The sequence below is a fragment of the Bombina bombina genome, chromosome 9, assembly GCF_027579735.1.
Source record: "Bombina bombina isolate aBomBom1 chromosome 9, aBomBom1.pri, whole genome shotgun sequence".
Taxonomy (NCBI): domain Eukaryota; kingdom Metazoa; phylum Chordata; class Amphibia; order Anura; family Bombinatoridae; genus Bombina; species Bombina bombina.
Window position 1 is genome coordinate 161,518,309 of NC_069507.1, and position 12,084 is coordinate 161,530,392.

At 37.8% G+C, this 12,084-nt stretch overlaps 1 protein-coding gene across 2 annotated transcripts in view; it reads right to left on the reverse strand.

Moving 5' to 3' along the window:
- TRIM8 (tripartite motif containing 8) overlaps nt 1-12,084 on the reverse strand; it is a 119,998-nt gene that overhangs the window by 7,122 nt on the left and 100,792 nt on the right. For both annotated transcript variants that reach the window (XM_053692465.1, XM_053692464.1), the window contains exon 5: nt 2,683-2,714. In XM_053692465.1, coding sequence (XP_053548440.1) covers nt 2,683-2,714 — 32 coding nt within the window. The remainder of the gene's footprint in view (nt 1-2,682; nt 2,715-12,084) is intronic.

Here is a 12,084-nt window from a genome sequence, read left to right on the forward strand (position 1 = left end):
ATACACACACATATAATATACATACACACACATATAATATACATACACACACATATAATATACATACACACACATATATAAATACATACACACACACATATAATATACATACACACACACACATATAATATACATACACATACACACATATAATACATACACACACATATAATATACATACACACACATATAATATACATACACACACATATAATATACATACACACACATATAATATACATACACACACATATAATATACATACATACATACACTAGGACTAGTCTACCAAGTCTTTTTTTTTTTGTTCATTAGATTTTGCTTTTGTCCTCAATCTTCTGTACATTACACTGGGATCTTGCTTCTGACACCAAAATAGATAGGCATAACATTTGTCATTCTATTATAAAAAAAAATCTACATTTTTTGTTTTTATTGCATAAGTGACCCAAAGATTGTTCTAATGCACAAGCTATCCAGTAAATCAAGGCACATACCACATGTTGAGTATATTGCTGATGTTCACAATGTGTGTTCTCTTTTCACATTTTTTAATGGGAAGCTCTGTGATTCCAGGTTGTATAATAATTCTCAAACATATCTTAAAACTAGCTGTAAGATAGCTATGACTACAGCAATGAAACAAAAAAATTAAACAGTAAAAAATATATCTGGGAAATGTTCACTGTATAATAACTTCCTTTTCTTTTGTTTTAATAGTGAATGTTACAAAGAGCATACGTCTCCTTACGTGTCTCATCACAAACCAAACTCGAAAAATAAACTTGCTCTTTCCTATAATCTCTTAGTCTTAGTTGTGAAGAACACGTAGGGGCAGAATTTGGTGGTTGCCGAGAAAAGACGTGAAACAAGAAAATAAAATTACTATAATGTGAGTATTCTTGGTTTGTCCTTCATAAAATTCACTGTTAAATATTAAACAAAACAGTATAAAAAAGAAGAATGGGTAAAAATAGCTAAATATATGGAAGTAGTAATATGGGCTATTGAAAACAGAAAAAGTATGTTTATCTATAAGCTTCAATAAAAAAAACTGAGTTGACACTCATGAAAATTGAGGGATAAGAAAAAGTAATGTTGATTAATGCTATAGCCGCAATGATCAAAAAATTCTCTAACAAGGAGCGAAATCACATAAAATCTTTTGGATTTGTTATACCTTATATTATAATGTAGTAGTCCCTCCTTTACATCTAGAAACCTACATATTATGAACATATCTCAATTTGCTCTTCTAAAATTATTTGAGGGACCTCACAGTTCGGATGACACTTCTTAGATCATCTCAACTGAATGTAGAGTTTGACATCATAAAGCTCTATAAGTGAAGCTCATATTTGCCATAACAATAGAAGGAACTATGCCCAAAAAAGGGTATACAAACTTTACGGCAAGGAGACCATGTCTGACTCAAAATAATTCAGGGTATCACAGTGTTCATTTGATGATCCACATTGTTAATCATGTATTAGAGATATACTGTAAACTGTCAACTACTACTTCTAATAATAATGTAGATTTAATTATAAATTTGTTACCAAAGATATCTTAGTAATAAGCAGATTGGAAAAAAAATAATCATCCATATAAAAAAAACCTCCTCATCAGTAGCTAATGGTTTGTCCATGATGAAAAGTACTTATGTTTCGTATGTAAGATGTCGAACCTGAGAAAACCGGTCTCAGGTTTCCATAAGGCATCCAGCTCTTTCTTATATGAGTGAGATACATGGTTGGTATATTGTTGCACTAAATTGGAACAGTATTTTCATTGGTACATTGATCTACATGACTGTTTTCACAGTTTATTTATATTTATTTTGCTTCCCTCATATTTAAATATTTACCAAATTTCTTCATACACTTATTATAAACCCTTATCTGATATTAAGAGATAAAATATATGCTATGGCGAAAACCAAGGTTGCTGAGGGGAAGTGCAAAGAAGTGCCCAATAAAAAAAGAGAATAGAAATCAGCCTGGCTATAGGTCACAAAAAACAAAACAAACAAAAATCTAAGAGATTTTTGGAAAGAGTCAGTGAAGCTTGAGTCCCTGTGTAAAACCCCTGGAGGAAACAAGACCTAATTGGTGAACAAAAAATGCATGTGTGAGTGTCTCTTTAAAATATTTAATATATTTGTGCTTGTATTTATCTAAAATATATTACTAAATGTGGTACTGCTAAGTGCAGGTTTATTAATAAAGTATAAAAATAATATATATCTATTAACCTTCACATACTATGTATGTCTATATACAAATGCATAGCATAGATCTCCAGTCATAATGTAAAAATATGAATATAGATGTCCATTACAGCGCTTTTAACTTATACACAAATATCCAGTGATGAGAACACAAGGTTACAGGCAACTATGTAAAATACAACTGTGTTTTTTACATTAAAAATTAGAAATGTGCAAGCAAAAAATAAATAAATATTTTTTATCCCTTACCCATGACTTATCTTGACTTTGTCTTTAAAATCTTTTTTTTTTATTTATTTTTTTTTATAATTTTTTTTTATTTTATTTTGTTTCTCCAAAGACTCCCTCCAAGTTATTAAGGCAAAACAAATTGTTCTACTCAGGATTCATCAAGACAAGTAAACAGTATACAGAACATAGAATAAGACTGTGATTGAAACTAGATATCTTACCTGTCCATCAGGATTTTCACAGACTTGGTATTCTATGAGGTAAACAAAAGCTTGGTCAGTGATAACTTTAATCCTGCAGTATGTTCTAACCTTGATGAGAATTGGTTGCTCAAAGTCATAATACTAAACACTGTGTTTTAATTGACAAAACCGAAAACACCTCAGTAACAATAACATCCTAATTCAATACATTTTGGAGGGGGCATCTTGCATGAAGCATAAATATAAATAATTTCAACTTGAACAATACTGAAATATATAACTATTGGCCTTTTTGGTTGATCCTTTAAGTTGTGAGGAGATAAAAACTAGCACATCTGTGGTTTCCTCTATCTAAAATTGAGGGCAAATGTGACTTCACCATGTAAAGAGCAGAAAAAAACAACTAGAATACTTTAAAAAAAAAAAAAAAATTTGGTTATATTTTGAATCTTAAAAGGACAGTCTACTCCAGAATTTATATTGTTTAAAAAAGGAAATTTATGCTTACCTGAAAAATTTGTTTATTTTACGATATGACAAGTCCACGGATTTAATCCTTACTTATAGGATTACGCCTCCTGTTTAGCAGGAAGTGGCAAAGAGCACCACAGCAGAGCTGTATATATATCTCCTCCCTTCCCACCCCCTCCAGTCATTTGACCGAAATTAGGAAGAGAAAGGAAAAGCCAAAGGTGCAGAGGTGACTGAAGTTTAACAAAAATAAATAAATACCTGTCTTAGAAATAACAGAGTGGGCCATGGACTCATCATATCATAAAAGAAACAAATTTATCAGGTAAGCATAAATTTCCTTTTCTTTTACAAGATATGACGAGTCCACGGATTTCATCCTTACTTATGGGGTACAATACCAAAGCTATAGGACACGGATGAAAGTGAGGGACAAGACAGGAACCTAAATGAAAAGGCACCACTGCTTGAAGAACCTTTCTCCCAAAACCAGCCTCAGACGAAGCAAAAGTATCAAATTTGTAAAATTTGGAAAAAGTGTGAAGAGACGACCAAGTTGCAGCCTTGCAAATCTGTTCAACAGAAGCATCGTTTTTTAAATGCCCATGAGGAAGCCACAGCCCTAGTAGAATGAGCCGTAATTCTTTCAGGAGGCTGCTGTCCAGCAGTCTCATATGCCAGATGGATGATACTCTTCAGTCAAAAAGAAAGAGGGGCTTTTTGGCCCCTACGCTTTCCAGAAAAAACAACAAATAATGAAGATGATTGACGAAATTCCTTAGTCACCTGCAAGTAAAACTTCAGGGCACGGACAACGTCCAAGTTATGCAACAGACGCTCCTTCTTAGAGGAAGAATTAGGACATATTGAAGGAACAACAATTTCCTGATTAATATTCTTATTAGAAACAACTAGGAAGGAAACCAGGTTTGGTACGTAAAACCACCTTATCAGAATGAAAGATAAGATAAGGCGAGTCACATTGTAACGCTGAAAGCTCAGAAACTCTACGAGCAGAAGAAATAGCAACCAAAAACAAAACCTTCCAAGATAACAACTTAATATCTATGGAATGCATGGGTTCAAACGGAACCCTTTGAAGAACATTAAGAACTAAATTCAAACTCCAGGGTGGAGCAAATGGTCTAAACACAGGCTTAATTCTGGTTAGAGCCTGACAAAAAGACTGAACGTCTGGAACATCTGCCAAACGTTTGTGTAGCAAAATTGACAAAGCAGAGATTTGTCCCTTTAAGGAACTCACTGATAACCCTTTCTCCAATCCTTCTTGGAGAAAAGACAGAATCCTGGGAATCCTAACTCTACTCCATGAGAAGCCCTTGGATTCGCACCAATAAAGATATTTACGCCATATCTTATGGTAGATCTTTCTAGTAACAGGCTTACGTGCCTGAATCAAAGTATCAAGGAATCAGAGAACCCCCGCTTAGATAAAATCAAGCATTCAATCTCCAAGTAGTCAGTTGTAGAGAAAATAGATTTGGGTGTTGGAAGGGTCCCTGAATGAGAAGGTCCTGCCTCAATGGAAGCTTCCACGGCGGCAGAGAGGACATGTCCACTAGATCGGCATACCAAGTCCTGTGAGGCCACGCAGGCGCGATTAGAATTACAGAAGCCCTCTCCTGTTTGATCAGAGCAATCACCCGGGGAAGGAGAGCAAACGGTGGAAACACATAAGCTAGGTTGAACAACCAAGGCACTGCCAAGGCATCTATCAGTTCGGCCTGAGGATCCCTTGACCTGGATCCGTATCCTGGGAGCTTGGCATTCTGATGAGATGCCATCAGATCCAATTCCGGTCTGCCCCATCTGAGAATCAAGGTGGCAAAGACCTCCGGATGGAGTTCCCACTCCCCCGGATGAAACGACTGTCTGCTTAAAAAGTCCGCTTCCCAGTTGTCCACTCCTGGGATGTAGATTGTTGACAGATAAGAGTGAGCCTCCGCCCACTGAATTATCTTGGATACTTCTGTCATTGCTAAGGAACTTCTCGTTCCTCCCTGATGATTGATGTAAGCCACAGTCGTGATGTTGTCTGACTGAAACCGGATGAATTTGGCCGAAGCCAACTGAGGCCAAGTCTGAAGCACATTGAATATTGCTCTCAATTCCAGAATATTGATTGGAAGTAGAGACTCTGAACGAGTCCACACACCCTGAGTCTTCAGGGAATTCCAGACTGCACCCCAACCTAGTAGGCTGGCGTCCATTGTCACTATCACCCATGAAGGTCTGCGGAAGCAGGTCCCTTGGGACAGATGATCCAGTGACACCCACCAAAGAAGAGAGTCTCTTGTCTCCTGATCCAGATCTATCTGAGGAGACAGATCTGCATAATCTCCATTCCACTGCCTGAGCATGTTCAGTTGTAGCGATCTGAGAGGAAAACAAGCAAACGGAATGATGTCCATTGCCGCCATCATCAATCCAATCACCTCCATGCACTGAGCCACTGATGGCCGAGGATTGGACTGAAGGGCTCGGCCTGTATTTAGAATCTTTAACTTTCTGACCTCTGTCAAGAAAATCTTCATAGATATGGAATCTATTAAAGTTCCCAGGAAGGGAACCCTGGTCTGTGGAATTAATTAACTCTTTTCTAGATTCACCTTCCACCTGTGAGTCCTCAGAAATGACAGAAACATGTCTGTATGAGACTTTGTCAGATGGTAAGATGACGCCTGGATCAGAATATCGTCTAGATAAGGCGCCATTCCAATACCCTGCTGCCTGAGAACCACCAGAAGGGCCCCTAGGATCGTGAAGATCCTGGGTGCTGTGGCCAACCCGAAGGGAAGAGCCACGAATTGAAAATGTTTGTCCAAGAAGGCAAGCCTTAGGAACTGATGAAGATCCTTGTGGATAGGAATATGAAGGTATGCATCCTTCAAGTCCACGGTAGTCATATTTTGAACCTCCTGGATCAATGGAAGAATTGTTCGAGTAGTCTCCATCTTGAAGGATAGAACTCTGAGAAACTTGTTTAGACTCTTGAGATCTAAAATGGGTCTGAACGTTCCCTCTTTTTTGGGAACCATGAAAAGATTTGAGTAAAACCCCTGCCCTTGTTCCAGTATTGGAATGGGACAAATTACTCCCATAGTAGAGAGGCCTTTTACACAACATAAGAACGCCTCTCTTTTTATCTGGTCTACAGACAATCGTGAAAGAAGAAACCTCCCCCTTGAGAGAGAATTTTTTAATTCCAGTTGATACCCTTGGGACACGATGTCCAGTGTCCAGGGGTCCTCAACATCTCTTACCCAAGCCTGGGCAAATAGAGAAAGTCTGCCCCCTACTAGATCCGGATCAGGGGCCACCCCTTCCTGCTGTCTTGGTGGGCTTCTTGGGTTGTTTACCTTTGTTCCAAGCCTGGTTGGGTCTCCAGACAGTCTTGGCTTGAGCAAAATTCCCTTCCTGTTTAGCGGAAGAAGCGGGGACTCCTTTGAAGTTTCGAAAGGAACGAAAATTATTTTGTTTACCCCTCAGTTTAGCTGCTTTCTCCTGAGGTAGGAGATGACCCTTACCTCCCGTAATGTCAGAAATGATTTCTTTCAAGTCAGGCCCGAATAGGGTTTTCCCTTTGAACGGAATAGCTAAAAGCTTTGACTTAGATGACACATCAGCATACCAAGACTTTATCCATAGTGCTCTATGCGCTAAAATGGCAAATCCGGCATTCTTAGCCGCCAACTTGGCAATCTGAAATGCGGCTTCCGTAATAAAAGAATTAGCCAGTTTAAGAGCCTTAATTCCATCTAGAATTTCCTCTAAAGGAGTCTCAGTCTTAAGAGACTCTTCTAAGGTGTCAAACCAGAAAGCCGCCGCAGTGGTAACTGGTACAATGCAGGCTGTCGGTTGTAAAAGGAAACCCTGATGAATAAATAACTTTTTTAGAAGACCCTCCAACTTCTTATCCATAGGGTCTTTGAAAGCACAACTGTCCTCAATAGGAATAGTTGTACGCTTAGCCAGGGTAGATATAGGTCCCTCCACCTTAGGGACTGTCTGCCAAGAGTCCCGAATAGTGTCAGATATGGGATACATCTTCTTAAAATTAGGAGAGGGTGAGAACGGGATACCCGGTCTTTCCCATTCCCGTGTAATAATTTCCAAGATTCTCTAAGGAACCGGAAAAACATCAGAGTAAGCAGGCACCTCTAAGTATTTGTCCATCTTACACAATTTCTCTGGTGGTACCGCAATAGAGTCACAGTCATCCAGAGTCACTAAAACCTCCCGAAGCAACAGGCGGAGGTGTTCAAGCTTAAATCTAAAGGACATGATGTCTGAGTCCGTCTGAGGTAACATATTTCCCGAATCAGAAAGTTCCCCCTCAGACAGAAGTTCCCTGACCCCCAAATCCGATCCCTGTGAGGGTACAGCGGAAATAGCCAACAAAGCATCAGAGGTCACAGTATTCAAATTGACTTCTGTCCTGCTGCGTTTGCCCTGTAACACTGGCAACTTAGATAAAACCTCTAAGGGTAGATGACATAACTGCAGCCATATCCTGCAGAGTAAATGAAGTAGACGTGGTTAAAGAACCCAGCGTCGCTTGGGTGGGCGTTAAAGGTTGTGACGCTTGGGGAGAAAGTAGCGGCATACCCTGATTCTCATCAGACTGAGAATCATCCTTAGGCACACTTTCCTTAAAGAAAATCCGCTCTTTACATTGTAAGGCCCTTTCAGTACATGAGGGACAAAAAGTAAGATGGGGTTCCACAATGGCATCTAAACACATAGAACAAGTAGTTTACTCAAGTTCAGACATGTTAAACAGACTAGCAATAGCAATATCAGTCGTTCTTTACTTGAAATATTGAGCTCTGGTGTCAAATTACAAAGACAAAAATATTTTTTTTTTAAAGTTTACTGCGCCTTTAAATAATAAAAGCGCAACAATTTTCCTGTTATCTCCAAAAACAACGTTTACATCAATAAAAATTATTGTAATGTGCCCAAAAAAATCTAACAGTATTGCACCAATATGCTTAGCTATGGAAAACTGTCAAACTATATTGATTTTATCAGTTATCACAAACCCTATCGATACAGGCCCCTGCACCTCGCCACAGCTCTGCTGCGGCGCCAACCTGCCCCCGGAACACACTGCTGCTGCTTGAGAAGCTTTCAAGACACTTTGTGTGGCAGAACTACATAGGCCCCACGGGAGCCCAGAACCTTGCTGTGTATGTGATCCGGATGATACTGCGCGTCTGAGCGCGCAAAATTAGGACCCACCCACCATGGACGTAACTCTAGCTCTTGCTTAGACCCGCATGGGTAGCCGAAAAAACAAACATGTCGTACCTAATAAAATTATTAAGCCATGTGCCCCTCTTACATAAACAGTAATAAGCATGTCATACAAAAAAACAAGCGTTATTGCCTGAAAAAAACTGCACTTGTAACGATGACAATGACAGTCCATATACAGCAACCGCATCTCCCAGCTGTATCAATATGTATTGAACCAAAAAGATAGTGTTTGGTTCCAGGGGGGAAGTTTAATATATGTTACACTGCAGTTCAGCAGGAAATAGTTAGTTGATGAGTAAGGCAGTTACACAGACATTAACTGTAACAAGAGCTGAGATTTATGCATTCTGTTATAAGATGTTCTTTTAATAAATTTGTTAAAACTGCAACAGGAGTCTGAGAGACTATGTTTAGCCCATAGTGAACATACCCCAATTTAGTAGTCAATATAAATGAATTTACATTTAGTAGTCAATATAAAGGGACTTCCATGTACACTATCACATATACATAGTGCATACTGAATACCCCTCCCCAGATAGGGAAAAAAGTCAGCCTGTTCTGATGCATCAAGTCTCCCTAGAAAAAAATGACTTAACATACCTCAATGCTTCTCCACACTGAAGATCTCTATTTATACTACCTTCAACTGCTCTGTAGGAACCAGCATGGATCTTAGATAACATTTGCTAAGATCATCAACATCAGGGCAGAAAATATAAAATGTCTCCACTCCTCTTGGGAAGTTATAGAGTTAGACCAATAATTTCTCCCTGAGAACAATAGTACTCACTGGCACCATTGTAAAATAACAAACTTCTTGATTGAAGAATCTAAACTAACACCTCACTTTACCTCTTCCTATTACTGACACAGGCAAAGAGAATGACTGGAGGGGGAGGGAAGGGAGGAGCTATATATACAGCTCTGCTGTGGTGCTCTTTGCCACTTCCTGCTGAACAGGAGGCGTAATCCCATAAGTAAGGATGAAATCCGTGGACTCGTCATAGCTTGTAAAAGAAAGATAGATAACCCCTTTATTAGCCATTCCCAGCTTTGCATAACCAGCACAGTTATATTAATACACTGTTTACCTCTGTGATGACCTTGTATCTAAGCCTCTGCAGACTGCCCTCCTTATTTCAGTTCTTTTGACAGACTTGCATTTTAGCCAATCAGGATCCTCTCATAAGTAACTCCACAGGCGTAAGTACAATGATATTTATATGGGAAAACATGAACTAACACCCTCCAGCTGTGAAAAACTGTGACATGTATTCAGATAAGAGGCGGCCTTCAAGGGATTAGAAATTAGCATATCAGTCAACCTAGGTTTAGCTTTCATCTAAAAATACCAAGAGAACAAAGCAAATTTGATGCTAAAAGTAAATTGAAAAGTTGTTTAAAATTGCATGCCCTATCTGAATCGTGAAAGTTTAATTCTGACTAGACTGTCCCTTTAAGAAAGACTATTCACATTTTTCTGAATGCATTCTGAGCACCCTAAACAGTCTTTCACTATCGATACATGGCAGTTCTTCTTATTTAGGTCATACTGTTAACCCTTGAAAATAACCATATTATTGGGAGGAGTTATATAGCATTAGATTCTTTAAGACTGGAAAAAAGATTCGTAATCTAGTCTCCCTTTGAAAAAATAGCTCATTACAATCAATAAGACCATTAAGAAGAGCAGCAGCAAAAATAATTAGGTTCCCATATCTGAAATATGTGGGTGGTTTAATCCAAAACCAATAAAAATGTAATATTTAGATTAGAATTAAACCCAAACTGTTAATTTCACAATTCTGATAGATCGTACAATTTAAAACCTTTCCAATTTACTTCTATTATCTAATTTGCTTCGTTTTCTCTGTATTGTTTGTTGAAGGATCATACAGTATTGAGAGCAAGCTGAAAGCCAATGCCAATAGGCAAATATATGCAGCCACCAATCAGCAGCTTCTGAGCCTACCTAGGTATGCTTTTCAACAAAGGTCTTTTGTCTGTAAACATAAAAAGTTTAAAAAAAAAAAAAAAAATACATTTTTTTTATCCACAAATGTATATGAATTAAGAGGCTTCTAACCATAACATACGCTGCAGATTTGTGAAATTCCAATAAATTATGATGCAAATTATATCTAGGGCTATCATAAAAAAAAAATCTTGCCTAACACTTTAGTTAGCTATTTTCTAAACACTCCTGTATTGACTCATAACCAAATGGAATGCCAAAGCTATAACTTAGATGGGTACATTTCAAAGAATTTTTTTAAAAGAAAAACATTCATTCAACATTCTAAATCTACTAGACGTTAAACATTCCTCTTACTGTTTGATTATAAGTTTCTATATGGCAACATGATAACATCTTCCACCATTATAATACAATTCAGTATGTGGTATTTTTTAAAAGGATAGGAAAGTCAAAATACGATTTGCATGATTCAGATAGAGCATGTAATTATGTGTCTAATTATGGAATTTCTATACACTAATAGTGAACACGCTGTACTGTATAATGATGTGAGTATCTATACACTGATAAGTATACTCCGCAGTATAATGTGTATCTATACACAAATAATGACCACATAGGCAAATGCCTATATATATATATAGACTAGCTGCTATGCCTCCCCCACAGCACTTTGGCCCTGATGCCACTGCTGCACCAATGATAGCTTTGCACCTGTCACTGTCAATCATTAATACAGCTATATGTGTTGCATGTGCAGCAAGTTTAACTGGCTAAGAACCCTGGGTTGTAACTCCCATTTGGATATATGCATCCAAATAGTCTGAAGCGTTGTGCTTCACAGCCCACAGATCTTTAGGAGACACCGGCTGTGAAAAACAACAAATCAGCTCCCTTTATTATTGTGTGCCAACCCCAATAGTTCACTGAACCAATTAGAGAGGCTGTACTAGTAAAAAAAAAAAAACTTCAATTTGAAAAGGATCTTTAGCCTTTAACATGGAAACTATCAATAAATGTTGGATTGTATGTATTTTATTTACACAGTAGGGTAGTTAAACATTAAAAATCCTTTAAAGAGTTAACGAAATGCAACACATTTCAATTATTAATCAGCCCTTTCCTGTAGAGCTCTGACTATAACAATTAAAAATTTAAACAATTTATAAAGTGTGAACTTTGTAGATACAGGTACTAATTTAAGATAAATTAATCTGCCAGGTGAATAGTTAAAGGGACAGTCAAGTCAAAATTAAACTGTCATGATTCAGATAGCGCATGCAATTTTAAACAACTTAACAATTTACTGCCATTAAGAAAACATGCACATTCTTTTTATATTTACATGTTTTGAGTCACCAGCTCCTATTGAGCATGTGCAAGAAATCACAGAATATACGTATATGCATTTGTGATTGGCTAATAGATGTCACATGATATAGGAAGAGTGGAAAAATACATAACTTTGAAATTTGTCAGAAAAAAAATCTACTACTCATTTGGAGTTCATACTAAGGGGCCGATTTATCAAATGTCTGTCCGACATGACCCTCTCAGCGGATCATGTCCGACAGACATCGCTGAATGCTGACAGCATACGCTGTCAGCATTCAACATTGCACAAGCAGCTCTGGTGAACTGCTTGTGAAATGCCGCCCCCTGCAGATTCGCGGAGTGTCAACCAA